The sequence below is a fragment of the Musca domestica genome, unplaced genomic scaffold (assembly GCF_030504385.1).
Source record: "Musca domestica strain aabys unplaced genomic scaffold, Musca_domestica.polishedcontigs.V.1.1 14, whole genome shotgun sequence".
Lineage (NCBI taxonomy): Eukaryota > Metazoa > Arthropoda > Insecta > Diptera > Muscidae > Musca > Musca domestica.
Window position 1 is genome coordinate 2,624,552 of NW_026712192.1, and position 20,105 is coordinate 2,644,656.

At 37.4% G+C, this 20,105-nt stretch overlaps 2 protein-coding genes across 2 annotated transcripts in view; both read left to right on the forward strand.

The window, feature by feature from the left end:
* The window catches only part of LOC101888767 (probable serine/threonine-protein kinase DDB_G0272254), a 136,145-nt gene extending 129,512 nt beyond the window's left edge, over positions 1-6,633 (forward strand). The window contains exons 5-8 of the mRNA XM_005183632.4: positions 2,085-2,177; positions 2,243-3,402; positions 5,689-5,868; positions 5,940-6,633. Coding sequence (XP_005183689.2) covers positions 2,129-2,177; positions 2,243-3,402; positions 5,689-5,868; positions 5,940-6,050 — 1,500 coding nt within the window. The 5' untranslated portion in view covers positions 2,085-2,128 and the 3' untranslated portion in view covers positions 6,051-6,633. The remainder of the gene's footprint in view (positions 1-2,084; positions 2,178-2,242; positions 3,403-5,688; positions 5,869-5,939) is intronic.
* A 4,112-nt stretch (positions 6,634-10,745) lies between these two features.
* Positions 10,746-17,802, forward strand: LOC101889584 (uncharacterized). Its single transcript, XM_005183637.3, has 7 exons — positions 10,746-11,074; positions 11,201-11,352; positions 11,460-11,642; positions 11,702-12,088; positions 16,711-17,003; positions 17,215-17,360; positions 17,424-17,802. The coding sequence occupies exons 1-7, from the start codon at positions 10,831-10,833 to the stop codon at positions 17,783-17,785; spliced, it is 1,767 nt and encodes a 588-aa protein (XP_005183694.2). The 5' UTR covers positions 10,746-10,830; the 3' UTR covers positions 17,786-17,802.
* Positions 17,803-20,105: the final 2,303 nt, after the last annotated feature.

Genomic DNA, 20,105 nt, shown 5'->3' on the forward strand with positions numbered 1-20,105 from the left:
TAATGTGATGTGTGTCATTTGAAGAGAACTGGATGCTTATTTCGGATTTTATGATCGGTTTTGTTATTCAAAACTTTGACCCCCTATAAGGGAGGTACTAGAAGGAATGGTCCGATCTCTTCCATATTTATAACAGATCTTGTGTTTATGGAAACATTAAGATGTGCCAAGTCTGACTGGAATCAGATGTTAATTTCGTGTTATATGAGCTTCATTGTTATTTAAAATTTTGACCCTTTGTGGGGGAGGTACCAGAAAGAGTAGACTGATATATTCCATCTTCACACCAGACCTTGGGCTAATAAAAATATGGTGATATGTGTAATTTGAAGACAATCGGACACTTACATCACATTTTATAAGAGTTATAATTATTCGAAATTTTGACTCTTTGTGGGGGAGGTACTTGACGGAGTGCACCGATATTGACCATTTTCGCACCTGACCTAGCACTGATGCAAATATTATGATTTGCAAAGTTATGATTTGGAGCAAAATCGGATTATCCTTTCACTTTCTGTGCAGAAAATTATTTTCTTTGAAAATTTTGACATTTTGTGGGGGAGGTACCAGAAGGAGTGGACTCTGATATTGCCCATCTCCGAACTCGATCTAAGTTTGATAATAATATTACGATGTACTAAGTTGGGATCAAATCGGATACTCTCTTCGAGAGTTATTGTGCCCACCAGCCAGACAGACAGACAGGAGGAGAGACATCGCTAGATCGACTGCAATTGTCCTGAAACGGATTTGGTCCAAAGATACCTAGGGTCTAAAACCATTATTTCGATGAGGCACGTTTTGGCCGTATCAAATGATATGTACCCCCGGTAGCCATATTGCTGAGGGTATAATTAGGATAGGAAGCTAAAATTTTGCACAGCTCAATCCGTCTTTCGTCTGCCATCGGTCCATAGCCCCCATATAACGGTACCACCGATATTCGGTATTTTTATGATTTTAGCCACATCTTTCAATGAAATTGTGTACAATTCTACACAAGGAGAACATTGTGAGTACTCTACCTCCTGAAAGAGAATTGTCCATATATGGGTCTACGATATCTTATATCCCCCATTTAACGATACCTCCAGATATTCGGTATTTTGTTGATTTTAGCGAAATTTTTCAATGGAATTATTTGAAAATTCACACAAGTTGTTCTCTCTGAGTCTTTTACTCCCTGAATGAGAATTGTCTATACAGGTTCAAGATATCGTATAGCCCCCATATAACGATGTCCCCCGATATTCGGTATTTTGATGATTTTAGGGATTTTTTTTTTTATCGGAATTGTTTCAAATTTCGTATTCAAAATTCGTAATGGGTACTACAACCTATGGAAAAAAATTTGTGTATGCAGGTCCACGTCTTTATATAGCCCCCATATAACGGTACCCCCAGATATTCGGTATTTTATTGATTTTAGCGACATTTTTTAACGGATTTTTTTTTTCCAAATTTCGTAATTAAAGTGAATACTACAGTCTATGACAAAAAATCGCACAGGCAGGTCCACGTCTTCTTAAATCCTCTTATATAACAATACCTCCCAATATACGGTATTTTGATGATTTTAGCGAAATTTTGAACCGGAATTGTTTCAAATTTCGTATTTAAAAATCGTAACGGGTACTACATCCTATAACAAAAACTCTCATATGCAGGTCCACGTCTTCCTATAGCCCCCATATGACGATACCTACCTATATTTGGTATTTTGATGATTTCAGGGCATATTATTCAGCGGAATTGTTTCAAATTTCGTATTTGAACCTCGTAATGGATACTTCAATCTATGACGGAAAATTTTCTGTGTAGGTCCATGTCTTCGTATAGCTCTCATATAACGGGTTTTCTTTGAGCGGTCTTTTTCGACGGATTTTTTTTTGGAATTTTTTCAAGTTGCTTCAAAATAATGAAAGGTATTAAAACTTCGGCCCGGCCAAACTTAGGTTCTTTTATACTCGTTTTTGATGTGGTGTGGTTGGAAGTGAGTCATTTCTGTAAATAATTTTGTATACATTTTTATTTTTTGTTTTACTCATGTCTTTGTTGTTGTTGTTTCCCTTTCTTTGCAGTTTCTTCACTCCATTAACAATATCAACATCTCACGGTGTACATCATGACCTTCTATTGGTGGTCCCATTGGTTCTGGATAACATTGATTTGTAGTGAGTATGAAGCCAATAATAATCTCTATTTAAGATTCTCACTTTTCTCTATCTTCCCCCCTCAGATCTCTTTATGCCCCACATTATGGTTGTACACTCCTATCCAAGTTTGGATGGTTCGCTGGAACGTAATCAACATGAGTCGGAAAAGAAAATGGTTACCAAACTTTATCAGGCCTCAACTACCCTGACCTGGTATGCTGGTGATTCCTCAACAAATAGCCCCATGGCCAGGAGCACCCCCTATGATAGGGAAAAGACCCGATTACAAAGTGTTAGTGCCACAACAGTGCAACCTTTAAATACCACACCTTTAATGCACGAAACAGAGATTACTGGAAACAGCAACGACAACAACAACAACAACAAAAAGCTTGCAGATGGTTTCGAAGATCCCTATTACTATTATGATGAATATGACATTAATGCCGAAGAGGCAGATAAAATCAAGCCCCTAAAACTGGAAGATGTGGAGGAAGAACAGGAAGAGCAACAACAAAGTTTTTCGAAACAAGAGAAGCAAAGTGATATCAAAAGATCGGCAGAGGATTTAAGCCGAAATGATATGGAGAACTTGAACACGGCAACCCTGTCAACTATGGTGACCAGTACTCCCACAACCAACAATGACAACAACAACACATCCTCCCATATTACGCCCAGCAATAACAATTACACAAATTTCACAGATCCCCTGGCGACAGGTGGTTCCAACAACACAATGTCACAACAACAACAAAACTTTTCAAATCCCTCCTCCTCCCCCTCCTCGCTGACATCAAATAGCCTAAAAGCCAATATTTTAATGGCCTCCGCCTCAATTTTGGCAACATCGATAAATTCCCTATCGGTTCTAACAACCCAGAATGTTACACAGCTGCCACCCGGAACACCCAAGATAAGCCGGCCCACAGATTGGCTAAGGAGCATCGATGATGCTGTTGCTGCCGTATCACCGCCACCGTTAAGTGTAACCACCACCGATGTTAGCGATGACAAATTTCCCTTTACCCTGGAAAATGTTCACAAATCCGAGGATTTGCGTCGCGATGAAAACGAACCGCGACGCCGACAATCGAAGGGCCTGTCGGCCGATTATAAGCCGCCCGGTTATATAAATTATTCACCAGAATCGAAAAATCTGCTGACCCGTTCGGCATCAACCACTGTCAATGATTATGACAGTGAGGAGAGTAATATCTCGTCGGAAGCGTTGTCGGTGCAGGTGAGTGGAGGAATAGGGGAAAAGGTTTTCTGTGGGAAGATATATAGATAAGGTTTTTTTTTAAAGGACTTCCATGGGCTTTTTTAAGGTCCTCTGTGTGTAAGGACCTTCAAAGGGTCTTCTCCTTACAGAAGATCCTTAAAAGTTCTTCTATCAAAAGGAGCTCTTCAAATGTTTTTTACGAACATGGAAACCCTTCAAAATGTCCTTCCAACTTCAGGGATCTTCATAATGTTTACTGTGAACGTTCAGAAGCTCTTTCGTCCACATAGGATCTTCAAATTTCATTTTTTCAAATATTCGGGAAAAACTCACTAGATTATGAAAGTAAAGCCAAAAAATATGAGACACAAGTATCGGCATTTTGAAATTTTTTTGACAATCGGAATTAATCAAAATGGGGCGGAACACATCCGCTCATTTTTTTTATATTATTGAAAATATTCAAGTTAAGAATGCTTGGAAACAATACATTTTAGATATATTCCGTTGGGTATAAGTCCGGGGAATATTTTTTGCAGAACAAAATTTCGCTCGATTGAGACATACAATGAAAATCGTTCAAAAACTCTATTAAGACGAGAGAGTTTTTTAAGATCCCCTATGGACAGAAGCTATTTTAATGATCCTCTATAGATAGAATAATTTTTGAAGAGTTCCTGATTCGATGATCTTTAAAAGAGGGAACGCCTTTGGAATGTTCTCTATTGACAGGTCTTTTGTAGAAAGACACCATTTAGTGGTCCCTTTGAAATCCTTTCGAAAAAAAACTTCTACAAACAGGAGATCTGATGAAGTTCTTCTGAAGGTGTAAAACCTTTTGGAGGTCTCCTATAAAAAGAAGACATTTAGGAAGTCTTCCATAGACAAAGGGTCTAAAAGTCTTCTATGGAAAGAAGGTGCTTGGATTGTCTTATGAACATAAAAATCTTTTTGAGGATCTTCTACAGATTTCTTATATATTTTGAATGCCTTCCATAGACCTTTCAAAGATATTTTACAGATGGAAGACCCTCTGAAGTTCTTCTGTATAGAGAAGGCGTTTAAAATGTCTTCTTTAGACGGGAGAATTTTTGAAGACAGAAACTATTTTACTGGTCCTCTATAGATAGAAGAACTTTTGAAGAATTCCAGATTCGATTTCGAAAATCTTCCTTTTGAAAAGGTCTTCTAAAAATATGAGATCTGTTGAACGTATTTTGAAGCTAGAAGACCTTTTGGAGGTCTCCTTTAAAAAGCGAAGACTTTTTCAAAGTTTTCCATAGACCAAGGTACGATAGACGAACTTTTGAAGAATTCCAGATTCGATTTCGAAAATCTTCAACAGAGGGAACGTCTTTGGAAGGTCCTATATTATCAGGACTTTTATAGAAAGACACCATTTAGAGGTCCTTTTGAAGTCCTTTTGAAAAGGTCTTCTATAAACATGAGATCTGTTGAAGATATTTTGAAGCTAGAAGGCCTCCTATAAAGAGAAGCCTTTTTCGAAGTCTTCCATAGACCAAGGTCTCCTAAAAGTCTTCTATTGAAAAAAGATGCTTTGATTGTCTTCTGTAGGCGAAAAAGCTTATGAACCTTATCTTCTGTAAAGAGAAGAAATTTTTAAAGTCTTTTATAAAAGAGCGCCTTTTAAAAATCTTCCATAGACAGGATACCCTTTAAAGGTCTTGTATCAGCAGAAGACCTTTTGAAGATATTTTGCAGATTGAAGACGTTCTGAAGTTCTTCTATAGCCAGAAGAACCTTTGAAGATATCCTATAGACAGAAGATATTTTACTGATCCTCTATAGATAGAAGAACTTCGGGAAAATACCTAATTTGGATTCGAAAATCTTGAATAGAGGGAATGTCTCTTGAGGTCCTTTATTTCCAGGTTTCTGATAGACAAACACCTTTAGGAGATCCTTTTGAAGTCCATTTAAAAAGGTCTCCTATAAGGTTCAGGAGGTCTTTTTTAGGCAGAAGACCTTTAGGAGGTCATCTATAGACAGGAAATCTTTTGAAGTTCTTCCATAGACAGGAGATCTTTTGAAGACCCTTTAAATGGTCCTCAATAGCCAGAATATTTCTTAAGGACTTCTTCAGGCAAAAGACTTATTAAAGGTTTTCCATGGACAAAAAAAATAAGTAACATGTCTTAAAAAAACCGAAAATGGGGATTCTGTCGACAGAAACCCTTCCAAAAGTTGTCTACAGTCTCCAAAGTAGAACTTTTTCCATTGCCCCCTTTTCCATGACCCTTATATCATCTCATTGTTCGTTTTTTCTTCTTCTTCTCATTACAGCGCGCCTATTTTATGGATGTCGGTGCAATATCAGCAATCTGTTTTACAGTATTCGGTATCTGCTGTACAGTGGGTACCATAGGCATAGTTTTATATCGTCGTCGATTCTTAAATAAGCCACAGGCATTAAGTGAGCCGGACTCCAGTGTTTATATCGACGATAGCACGATGCGTGTTAGTGTGAGTACCTCAAAAGCAATCAATATTCTCATATTCGATATGCAAAAAATTCTCTTTCTCTTTACTTTCAGGATAATTCCGATGAAATGTATAGCTTGGATAATGATTCGTTTTTGAATTCATTGGAGGCCATGACAATACAGAACTACTGGACCGATACTGTTAAACATACAAAGCTTTAATTACCAACCAACCAACCAACCAATTAACACCTTAAGACACCCTTCCCCCACTTAACTGTTTGTTTCCTTAGTATTAGAGAAGAGACATTCTATAATTTTGTAAAATTTAAGTTTAACTGTTTTCTCTTGAAATTATTGACAAAAAAAAACCCTATAGATTAGGATACTTATTAATTTGTAGTGATACTAACTAACACAATAAAATAAAACTACACCATACAACACTCACACACCCACACGACACTCTGACACTCACTCACACACACACACACAATCACACTTAACAAATTAACATAATCATAGTTGAAATATTTCTCATTAATTTATTTCTTATTAACAGAAAAAAATGTTTTTAATAAGAAAATTATTATTATTACTATTATTATGAAATAAGTTACAAATTATAGAAAGAAAAAACAACAACAATTTTTGAATCATTCCTTCCATAAAACAATTTGAAAGGCATTATATAAAATAAAAAATTTAACAATTAATAAAGATTTAAGAAATCACTGTAAGAACAAAAAAAATGCAAAGAAAAAGTTATTAATTAATAAAGAAAATCGAATTGAAATAAAACAAACGCTATTTTAAATTTCACCAGAATACTGTGGTAAATTATGAAATCTACAGAAGGCCCGTAAAAAGATGAGTATATAAAGTTTTTTCCATTTGGAGAATAACTCTGGAAAATTGTGTATCAACAGAAGACCTAGAAGGTAGTCTATATGCAGAAGCCTTGACCCCATTAAGCGTTAATACTCAAATTCACTCCATTTGGGGTGATATTAGCCATTATTTGCATAATAAATCTGAAATCGGATTAAGGATATACAGGGTGAGATAAAGAAACTGGAACAAATTCAAACGCCATAATTTTTGCATTTTTTTTTTTAATTTTGTTGAATGAAAGCTAAAAAATGTCGGATATAGCATCAAATTTTAGAATAAATTTAGATTTGTTCGAATTGGTCACCTATGAGTGATCGACACTTTGGTATTTTTTAGGACCAACCTTGCATTCCAAAATACTCCAGACACAATAGTCCAACGGATTGGTATCCGGAGATTTTGGTGGCCATTGTGAGCTGGAAATGAAGGGAGGAACCTAATTTTGTAACCATTCTTGGGTGGAGCGTGCTGAGTCCTGTTGGAATGTCCAAGGTTTGCGGCCAAAATATTTGCGTGACCAAGGCTTTAATACACCCTCCAGAATATTTTCGCGATAATATGCAGCATTTATTCTGATGCCACGGTCGATTAATACGAGCGGAGGGCGACCATCGGCTGTTATGGCGGCCCACACCATCATCATCTCATGGCCGGCGCTTGAGTTCTGGTGGTCAACCGAAGGTGCACATTTTCATCTGACCTCTTTGACAAGTAAACACGATCATTTTGTTTGTTTACAAACTGCGGGACAACAAATGTTTTCTCATCGGAGAAAACCAAATTCGGCAGTTCACCACGTTCACCACCAAGCGAAGCAACTCTTTAGCTCTTTTGAGCCTATTTTCTTTCTTCTGTGTAAGTTCTTGCACTTTTTGGAATTTCAATGGCTTTTCGCCGAGCTCATGTATCAATATTTGCCGAATTGAATATTGCGAATGTTCAGCTCACGAACAATTTTTCGGCCACTATGACGCGGGTTTCGATCAAGTCGCTTCTTTACTTTTCGAACCATTTCTGCTGAGGTTGATGTTTTCTTCCGTCCACTTCCTTGACATCGGGCTATGCTACCAGTATCACGGTAACGAGCGATGGTACGATACACAAAAGATTTAGTCACATTTAAATGCTGGAGTGCTCTAACGATAGCTACTTCTGGTATTCCAGCCAAATATAAAGAAATCACACTATCACGCTTGAATTCCATCACAAATAATTTTTTTCTGGAAAATTCTCACCAAAATGCTTTTGTACGCTTGTAGACAATATAATGAGCTGTCACTGGAATACTTTTAACAGCTGTCGGACGAGTGGCTTGGAAATGAGAGCAGTCTGAAGTCGGTTACAGTTTTTTCATCTCACCCTGTATATGTAAGCTATATCGAAATCTTAGCCGTTCAAGAAAAAATTTGGCAAAGGTATTTCCGAGCTCTTTCAGATATCTGGTACAAAATATTATTGTTGTAGTATGCATATTACGAATGTGAGGGACTTAAACACCAAATCAAATGATCGGAACGGGAGCTATAACTATATCTGAACCGATTTTCTCCAAATTTGATTTACTTGCTTCTAGGCTGAATACGGTCGGATGTAGCAAAACTTTTGGACAGATATTGGCCATTTGGTGGACAAATAACCCGAAAACGGTTGAAGATTTATATGGGAGCTATATCCAAATCTGAACCGATATTGACAACATTTGGCAGAGGTATTTCTGGGCTGTATCTGATATCTGGTACCAAATTTGATGTACTTGCTTCTAGACTGAATTCGGTCCGATGTGCCAAATTGTAGGTCATTTAAACTTATATTGGTTATTTAGTGCACAATTAATCCGAAATGGGTTGAGGATATATATCCAAATCTGAACCTATCTTGATATAATTTGGCAGAGGTCTTTCTAGGATGCATCGGTTATCTTGTACCAAATATCATTCTTGTGGAGAGCATATCACGAATGTGAGGCACCTAAACACCAAATCGGATGAAACATATATATGGGATGTACTTACTTCTAAACTGAATTCGATGGGACGTGCAGGTCATTTGGACCAATTGGCCATTTGGTGCACAATTAACCCAAAATCGGTTGAAGATATATATGGGAGCTATATCCACATCTTAGCCGTTCAAGAAAATTTGGCAAAGTTATTTCGGAGCTTTATAAGATATCTGGTACCATGGCATAATTGTTGTCGAATGCATATTACGAATGTGAGGCACTTAAACATCAAATCAGATGAAACATATATATGGAAGCTATAGCTATATCCAAACCGATTTTCTCCGAATACGATGCACTTGCTTTGATTTTGAATGCGGGCGGATGTGCCAAAATTCTGGACTTTTGGACTGATATTGGTCATTTGGTGCACAATTAACTCGAAATCGATTGAAGTTATATATGGGAGCTATATCTAACTTGAACCGATTCTCGCCAATTTCAATATGGTTCGTCCTTAGGCCAAACAAATATTGTTTGCAAAATATCACCTTAATCGGATAATAAATGCGACCAGCATTTTATGCATACATCGACTCGGAAAGTAATTCTATGAATTTCCTTAAATGTAACTATGGGTCGATCTGGCTTCCTACTCCATGTTGCAATCAAATGCACAAAGGCGTAATGCCCTTACCACTATTTGGTGTAGGGTATAAAGATTCTTAAAAATCTATGATTTCTAATCAAAATGATTCCTAATTATATTCTCAAAAATCAAAGAAATTTGGTCAGAAGGTCTTATAGAAAATTCTTAAACAATCCACAACTTTTGTTCGGGAAGACCTTATTAAAGTATTCTTGGATATCACTGATCTTTTTGTCAGAAGATCCTTTAAAATATATTAAAAAAAAACAAGTAAAAAACATTAAGTTCGGCCGGCCCAAACTTTTAATACCCTCCACCTTAGCGTAAAGGAAACATTAGAGCCCATTATGACCCACTTATACCAATTTTTAGACATATTTATATGAAAATGTGCCAAAAATCATCAAAATTCCGAATATCGGGAAATACGGCTATATGAGGCTATACAAAAACTTGGACCTATACATACAGTGTTTCGCCAAAGAGCTAGACCAACAAATACCAATACAAATCTGCGAAGAAATGTGGCAAAAACCATTAAAATGCCGAATATCGGGAGGTACGTTATATGGAGCTATACCAAATCGTGGACCTTTACATGCAATGTTTCGCCACATGAACTAGGACCTATTATGACCTATAAATACCAATTTTTAGACAAATCCGTGAAAAAAATGTGCCAAAAACCATCAAAATGCCGAATATCGGGAGGTACGTTATATGGCGGCTATACCAAATCGTGGACCCATACATGCAATGTTTCGCCACACGAACTGGGACCCGTCATGACCTACAAATACCAATTTCCAGACCAATCCGTGAAAAAATGTGGCATAAATCATCAAAATACCGAATATATGGGGACTATACCAGAACGTGAACCCATATATCTCATTTTCAATACCAACCATCCTAGACACACTACACATTTCTATGCTAAATTTTGGCGCTCTACGTCAAATAATGTGGGCTGTATCGTGATTTCAACAGACACACGGACATCGTTAAATCGACTTAGAATTTTATGCTGATTATGAATATATATATACTATACGACGAATATTTAAGGATGTTACAAACGGAATGACAAAGTTAATATACCCTCCTTTCTAAGGTGGAGGGTATAACAACGATTTTTGGTAAAGTCTACTTTTTTAGGAACTCCTTGTTAAAGTATTCCTCCAACTATATTTTTTTTTATTTTTTATGATACCAAAAGTTGGTAAAAACAAGGAAATTTAGGAAACTTTTCATGAGACATTTTTGAGTAATTAGGAGAGAGCAAAGATGAAGAGCCAATTCCCCACTCTCTCTCCTCCTCATATACTCGAAAATGTCCTCCATCTTGATAAGATCCAAGTGTTTTTCGATTGAGACACTCTAATATTTGAAATATTTTTGAAAAACACAAAAAGTTGTTACTCAAATTCAGACAAAAAATATTTTTAATATATTTTTTTTCCTAATTTAATTTCAATTAGTTTTTTTAATTTTTTGAATTTCGGGTCTTCAAAAATATGGTCGAGCCAGCTTTACAACCCTGGGAACGCATTGCCTGGACGCCGGAACAGGAGCAGGTAATATATCGTGATTGGGGCCTGTTCTATACGCATAAACAACAATTGGACAAGGCAGTACATTATTACAACAAGTCGCTCGATCTGCAAGCTGATGATCCCAAGGCTTTGTATTTTCGAAGTCGTTGCAAGCGCAACATTGCCCAAACCGAGGGAGCATTGGATGATGGAAGGGCGGCGTCGGGTAATAACAATAATTCTTTTTGTACTTAAAAAAGGACTAGATGTAGGTTACCTCTTGCTGAGCAACAGCCTACCTCTTGCTGAGCAAAAGCTTGCCTATTCGAATAAAATTTTCTGCTTATTGTAGCTCTCGATGATTATAATGCCCCCTTAAACTTGGAGATCTGCGATGCGCTATATGAACTAAATCAATTTGAAAATTGCAAAGTGGAATTGCACGATAATACCCGGAAGTATTGCAATAAAAAAGTTACGGCATTTCTAAACCGACTGGTTGTGGTACGTATTGATTTCGGTGATGTGGATTGAAAATTTCCAACAGATATGACATTATCATATCTTTATGGACTGAGGATGTAGTGAATTGCACTTTTAACACCTTACAGGTCGATGAGAACTTCAAAGATACCCTTGGCGACACATTGGGTCCTTTTATAATAAAAAATGGCAAACATTTCGATGATGTCCTGGAGGCTTTCAAACGTTCACAGCATGTCGATACTCGGCCCCTATGGAAACGCCTCAAAGAAGATGACAAATGTGATGTCCTGAGTATATTGGAAAAGGAGGTTAGTTCAGCAAACAAAACTTCAAAGGGCTTTCCATAATTTTCCATTTTGCCTAACAGGAAATTTTACTGTCACCCCGCGAACTGGCGCGTCGTCATCGCGCCTTCAAAGTTTTCAATCAAATCTATTTCAATAAAAGTTGGATTGATGTCTTATTTTTGAAGCAGCTGCGCGAGAACAAAAATCTCCTCTGGGCCCAGTCGAAAGTCTCAACGCCATTCCTGCGTGATCTTTGCAACACGAAATACGATGTGTTGAGGAAATTCTTGAAAATGTTACAGGCTCGTAGTCCTCTCTACACGGAACAGTGGCGAAAGTGTCCCAATAAACGTATTGGGGCAAAGCGAAAAGAGGAACATTTAAATCGGGTGCAATATCAAACGCGTCGAACAATGTTCTCTCAGTTGAGAGCAATTCGCCGGCTGCGAGAGGAGGGTGATATTGATGTGAGTGTTTTTTTTTTGTCATGACTTTTTTTATACCCTCCACCATTCTAAAGAGGGTATATTACTTTTGTCATTCCGTCTGTAACTCCTCAAAATATTCCTGATAGACCCCACAAAGTATATATATTCTGGATCAGCGTAAAATTCTTAGACGATTTAGCGATGTCTAACATTTTGATTACATGCATAGTTTACCAGTAGGCAGGTTGGGTTTGTAAATGGGCCATGTCGGTCCACATTTTCGTTTAGTCCCCATGTAACGATACCTCCCGATATTCGGTATTTTGATGATTTTAGCAACATTATTTACCCGAATGGTTTTAAATTTCGTATTCGAAGTTTGTAATGGGAACTACAGCCTATGCCTGCAAATTTCGCATGCAGGTCCACGTCTTCGTATAGCCCCCATTAGACGGCACCTCCCTTTATTCGGTATTTTGATGATTTTAGCCACATTTTTTCTATGGAATTGTCTGAAATTCCACACAAGGAGTACCTTCTGAGCACTACACCTCCTGAATAAGAATTGTCTATGTAGGTCCAAGATATCACATAGCCCTCATATAACTGTACCCCCGATATTCGGTATTTTGATTATTTTAACAACATTTTTCAATGGAATTGTCTGAAATTCCTCACAAGGAACACGTTCTGAATACTTTACCCACTGAAAGAGAATTCTCTATATAGGTCCAAGATATCGTATAGCCTCCATATAACGGTACCCCCTGATATTCGCTATTTTGATGATTTTTTTTAGCGACATTTTTGACCGGAATTGTTTCAAAATTTCGTATTTAAAGTTTGAAATGTCAGCTGTCACCTGTCAATGAGTTCGTAATGAGTACTACAACATATGACGGACAACTGCATGTCCACGTCTTCATATAGGCCATATATAACGATTTTCATTTAAATGGTACTTTTCACAATTTTGTTTTTTTGAAAAATTTCAATATCCTTCAATATGGTGGAGGGTATTAAAAGTTCGGCCCGGGCTTAGCTTCTTTTTTACATGTTAGTTCCACTTTTATAATCAACTGGGGTTATCCTGTAATTATAGAAAAAATTGTCAAAGATCTTCAAAAAATAATTGTAGCTAAGACCTTGAAATTCCAAATATCGGAAGATACAATCATGTACCGTTATATGAAAGTGTTATCTAAATTTGGGCCAATTTCAAATACCAATCCGTCTGGGCTACTCTAATTTTTTCAGCCAATTTCAGCGCAACCTAAAGTCTTTTTCAAACTAATCGAAATCTTTTCATAATTCTGTTATCGTCATATATTTCTCAATATAACAGAAACAGATCCTTCAAAACATAGGGTCTGTTCCAGAACTGCAAGAATTTACAGGGTGAGATAAAAACAAGTAAGCAAAGGCTACAGTCGAGCGGGGCCGACCGTTAAATACCCTACAACACTATAATAAACGATACTGTTAATATAGGCGAGATACTCGAAAGAATTCCACAAGATATTGTGACAAATTATAAAAGAAAACCATCAGGTTTAGTTCTCTAATTTTCGAATAATAGCACCTTAAGCTAATTTGCTCATTTCCAATTTATTGGTAGATGTTGCAAGTAAATGGTCTTCCTAGAACCAATATTTCCCAAAGACCTATAATCTCTAAGAAGTGGCAAAAGATTAACATTTATTATTGCTTTTTGGCTGAAACGCATCTATATGAGATACAGCCATTTGACTATATTCTTCAAAGAAATCAGCGTTAACGAAATAGTCAGAAATGCGTCTTTCCTGTATTTGTGAATTCTCCAAAAAGTCACTGGAATGGTCATTTTCGTATTTTGTCTACAAAAGTTGGCAAACTATTTCACACATTGAATATTTTTGGATGGCCATCCAAAACTGCTTGGCTTTTGCAATGTCCGGTAACCCCAATTCAAATGTGCGTGAGGATCGGGCGATAATTACGACCTGCTGACAATTTTGCAGTTTTTTGGTCCATTTCAACACCTAGATATATTGCGATCATCTCCAAAAAAAATAGGCTTCTATTCTGACCCTCATGTTATACCCATACAAAATTTCGTAAGGATCGGGCCATAAATGCGATCTGTATATGATATCCTGATATCCTAACTACTTAGTTTTGTTAGCTGTAGAAATATTACCAAATGTTTAATTCAAACTGAAAATATGCCAAAAATATGACAAAATTGAAAAAATATGAGAAAATTTTACAAAATCAATATTTTCATCTTTAGAGAGATATTTTTATGCGATTTTTTTAGACGTTTTATGTTTCCTGCCAAGAGACCATTCTGAATTAATGAGAACTGTCGAAATCAGTTCAGCCGTTCTCGACATATAAGAGATCTTTCAAGCATATCTTCATTGATAGACACATATATCGCACATATTTTACTATATATCCGGTTTGTTGGATGTTAACATCAATGTAAAGGTCAGAAGTAACCTTGTCATGGCTTCGTGATTTCGCCGGGATTTAAAATATTCGCGGTTTAATGAAAAATATTGAATTTTTTCAACACAAGAGATATGGCCTATTTTACCCGCTAAATGTTATCCGATGGCCACCGAAATTGGTAGACTTCTTCCCCGCCCTAAACTCTAGCTACATACGAAATTCCGCGTCGATTGGTCTATAATTGCGACCTGTATAGCTACTGCAAAATCCGATATTTTTTCAGTATTTGGTCCATTTCAACCCCTAAACATTTGGCGATCACCTCCAAAAGAAATAGGCTTCTATTCTGACCCTAACCCCACCTCCATTCTAAATTTCGTGAAGGTTGGACCATAATTGCGACCTGTAGAGTGATTACAAATTAACATGGACAGACGGACAGACGGACGGACGGACATACATAGCTAGATCGACTCAGCTCGGCGAGCTAGGAAGATCCATATATACTTTCCTATGTGGGAAACCAATATTTCGAGGTGTTACATAAATTCTGGCCCAATCAAACTTATAATACCCCCAACACATAGTGTTGTAGGGTATAAAAACTGCAACAAAGCCAAAAGCCATATTTTTTACATTTTTTTTTTTTAAATTTTATTGAATGAAAGAATAATTGTCGGAAATAACATCAAATTTTTGAATAAGTTTAGATTTGTTCAAATTGGCCACCTTTGGCACAAATTGGCACAAACGGCCAATGAAACCGTCACTCGCTGCCCAAATGTTGCTCTACGGTATTTTGGCCCATTCCCGGCGAAGCGCTTGCTTGAGGAGATCGATACTTTGGTATTTTTTAGTGCCAACCTTGCTTTCCAAAATACTCCAGATACAATAGTCCAACGGATTGGTACCAGGAGATTGTGGTGGCCATTTTACGCTGGAAATGAAGCGAGGAACCTCATTTTTTAACCATTCTTGGGCGGCTCGTGCTGCGTCCTGTTGGAATGTCCAAGGTCTGCGGCCAAAATGTTTGCGTGCCCAAGGCTTTAATACACCCTGCAGAATATTTTCGCGATAATATTCGGCATTTATTCGGATGCCAAGGTAGATTAATACGAGCAGAGAACGACCATCGGCTGTTATGGCGCCCCACACCATCACCATGGCCGATGCTTGAGTTCTGGTGACCTCTTTGGCAAGATCATTTGACACGATCATTTTGTTTGTTTGCAAACTGCTGGACAACGAATGTTTTCTCATCGGAGAAAACCAAATTCGGCAGTTTACCACTTTCGGCCAAGCGAAGCAACTCTTTAGCTCATTTGAGTCTATTTTATTTCGGTTGCGGTGTAAGCTCCTGCATTTTTTGGAATTTCAATGGCGTTACCCCGAGCTCATTTGTCAATATTTGCCGAATAAAATATTGCGATATATTCAGCTCACGAGCCATTTTTCGGCCACTGCGACGCCGGTTTCGATAAAGTCGCTTCTTTACTTTTTGAACTATTTCTGCTGATGTTGTTATTTTCTTCCATCCTCTTCCTTGACGTTGGGCTACGCTACCAGTATCAAGGTAACAAGCGATGGTAAGAGACACAAAAGATTTATTTACATTTAAATGCTGAAGTGCTCTAACGATAGCCACCTGTGGTTTTCCCGCCAAATATAAAGAAATCACACTATCACGCTTGAATTCCATCACGAATAATTTTATTTCTGAAAAATTCTCACCAAAATGCTTTTATACGCTTGTAAACAATATAATGAGCTGTCGCTGGAATAATTCTAACAGCTGTCGGACGAGTGGCTTCGAAATGACAGCAGTCTGAAATTGGTTGCATTTTTTTCATCTCACCCTGTAAAGGTTTTTACTACTCTAAACAATAACTTTTTTCATAAAAAATATACGTTCCCATCTCTGATAATCTTTGGAAAAATATTACTAAATTTCCACATTTTCAGCTCAGATAAAACCTTAAAGAATATCCTAAAAATCTTTGTTCCCAACTCTGATAGTCTTTAAAAATATTCTTAACAAATTCACGTTTTCCAGTTTTGAAAAAAAAAATATTCTTAAAATTCACATTTCCATCTCTGGCAACCTCGAAAAAAATAATTCTTAAAAATTTCAAGATTTAAATCTTCCCATAAATCCGTTTCCGTCATCCAATGCCATAGAAACACAGTGACCTAACCTAATTCTCCAATGACTCATTTCCTTACAGAAACTCTCCAAATATGTGGAGGAAGTAATGGGAGATTATGTGGTTCTCAAAACTCATCGTGTTATGCCTTGGAAATTTGAATTTATCAATGAGGTCTACAATATTCTGGCCTTGGCCCACGCCGATGGTTATACTCTAATGGATGACATTTTGGAAACATATGGCAAGGAACGTCTACTAAGGCTATTGCGCATGCCCACAGACAAATATAAGGATATTGTGCAATTTGTATTCGGCGATAAGTCAACGTATCGGGAACCGGATGCCGTAGACTATAGTCTGGTGGCGTATAAGTAAGAGAGTAAAGGTGTAGGTACATAAGCAGCTTGAAGACTTTGCATTGCATATTTTTTGACATATCATAAAAGGATGTCAGAGCCGCACTCAAATCCGGCCGTCGTTTCACATTATAATATTACATTAATATGCCCAGCTGCTTATGTACCCTCACCTTAACTTTTCAAAATATAACCTCAAATCTGATTTCATTATGTTTTTCAAAAGGAAATTTCTACCCCGCCTTGAAAAACGCATGATATTTGCTCGATACTCCATTGAGAAATGTTATTTGTTGCACGAAATTGCCCGGGCCCATTTGAAGCAAAGTCATTTTGATGAATGCTGTTCCTGGGCACGCAAAGCCATTGAGGGTGAATGAAGTTTTTTATTTATTTTTTTGGTCCTTAAAGTTGTCCTTTTTTCCTCTCCTCCAGAATCGAAAATCTGCAATAGCATAATATGGCATTTTGTAAGCATTATGCTGATTGTTAAAGCCCATGCTGCCCTACACAAAATCGAACGTGGCAAAGAAGCCTTGGAGGAAGCCTTGTCTGTAGCCCAAAAGCTTCAAAATCCCTTGCTATGTTCCTTTGTTGAATTCTGTCTGGCCATAAATGAGGAGGAAATTGCCCTAAAGAAACGCTCGCAGTCTTTGGAATCGGTTCGTAAACGTCGCAGTCGAGTCTCGTTGGGAAGTCGCTATTCAATGCAATCCAAAAATAGCACCGAAGATAATGCACCCTCATCATCGGTGCTGGGAGCTGGGGCATCCGATGGAGGTGGTGATGGAATGTAAATTCATAAAAATTTTGAAATGTTTGATTTTTTCGCTAATATTTCTAATTTTTTTAAAATAAAAAACAAAAAAAAATAAAACAAAATTCAAAGAAGACTCCAATATAAGACTTCGGAAGCTATATCATTTTTAAATAATCTCAATTATAATTTTTAATGAATTTTCAAAAATAACTCTAAGAACAATAAGTAAAAAAAGCAGCTAAGTTTAATACCCTCCGCCATTTTAAGGGATCTTGAAAAAAATACCCTATACAAAGATGCGGACCTGCATAACAAAATTTTTGTCATAGGCTGTAGTACCGATTCCGCACTTCAAATACGAAATTTGAAACAATTCCGTTGAATAATGTCGCTAATATCATCAAAATGCCGAATAAATACCGATGTACCGTTATATGTGGGCTATACGAAGACGTTGACCTCCATAGACAATTTTCCGTCATAGGTTGTAATACTCATTACGAGCTTCAAACTTTAAATACGAAATTTAAATCAAGTCCGGTCAAAAATGTCGCTAAAAATCATCAAAATATCGAATATTGGGAGGTACCGTAATATGAGGGCTATAAGATATTGTGGACCTTTATAGACAATTCTATTCCAGGGAGTAAAGTACTCAAAAAAAAACTCCTTGTGTGGAATATTGGACAATTCCATTGAAAAATGTGGCTAAAATCGTCAAAATACCGAATAACAGTGGGTACCGTTATATGGGGCTATACTATATCGTGGATCGATATAGTCCATCTTCCAACTTGACAGACGGACAGGCCACGAATTTTAAGCTGATCAAGAATATAAGGGAGATAAAAAAACTGCAGCCAACTTCAGACTGCTGTCATTTCTAAGTCACTTGTCCGACAGCTGTTAAAATTATTCCAGTGACAGCTCATTATATTGTTTACAAGCGTACAAAAGCATTTTGGTGAGAATTTTCCAGAAAAAAATTTATTCGTGATGGAATTCAAGCGTGATAGGGTGATTTCTTTATATTTGGCTGGAAAACCACAAGTGGCTATCGTTAGAGCACTCCAGCATTTAAATGTGAATACATCTTTTGTGTCTCGTACCATCGCTCGTTACCGTGATACTGGTAGCGTAGCCCACGTCAAGGAAGTGGACAGAAGAAAACTGCAACATCAGCAGAAATGGTTCAAAAAGTAAAGAAGCGACTTGATCGCAGTGGTCGAAAAATGGCTCGTGAGCTGAATATATCGCAATATCCCATTCGCCAAATATTGAAAAATGAGCTCGGGGTAAAGTCATTGAAATTCCAAAAAGTGCAAGAACTTACACCACAACTGAAAGAAAACAGACTCAAAAGAGCTAAAGAGTTGCTTCGCTTGGCCGAACGTGGTGAACTGCCGAATTTGGTTTTCTCCGAGAAGAAAACATTCATTGTCCAGCAGTTTGTAAACAAACAAAAAGATCGTGTTTACTTGCCAAAGAGGTCAGCTGAAAATGTCCACCTTTGGATGGCCACCGGGACTCAAGCGCCGGTCATGGTGATGGTGTGGACCGCCCGTGGCATCAGAATAAATGCCGGATATTATCGCGAAAATATTTGGAGGGTGTATTAAAGCCTTGGGCACACAAACATTTTGGTCGCAGACTTTGGACATTCCAACAGGACTCAGCACCATCACATTCAGCACGCGCCACCCAAGAATGGTTACAAAATGAGGTTCCTCGCTTCAATTCCAGAGCACAATGGCTACCAAAATCTTCTGATACCAATCCGTTGGATTATTGTGTCTGGAGTATTTTGGAAAGCAAGGTTGGCACTAAAAAATACCAAAGTGTCGATCACCTCAAGCAAGCGCTTCGCCGGTAATGGGCCAAAATACCGCAGAGCAACATTCGGGCAGCGTGTGACGGTTTCATTGGCCGTTGGAAGGCCATAATTCGTGCCAAAGGTAACAGATTCGAACAAATCTAAACTTTTTCTAAAATTTGATGCTATTTCTGACATTTTTTGCTTTCATTCAATAAAATTAAAAAAATTTAAAAATTATGGCGTTTGTCTTTGTTGCAGTTTTTTTATCTCACCCTGTATAGACAATTTATTTTCTAGGGGGTAAAATACTCAGAAGGAACTCCTTGTGTGGATTTTGAGACAATGTGTCCACTATCATTAAAATCCAGAATTTTGGGAGGTACTGTGCAAAATTTTAGCGGACGGACAGGGCAGGAATTTTACGCTGATCAAGAACGGAAATGACGAACTCAATATACCCTCCATACTACGTATGGTAAAAGGTATAACAAGTTGAAAAAGCAGCTTATTTCGGTAGTGGCGAATTAGTGATGCACTTAAA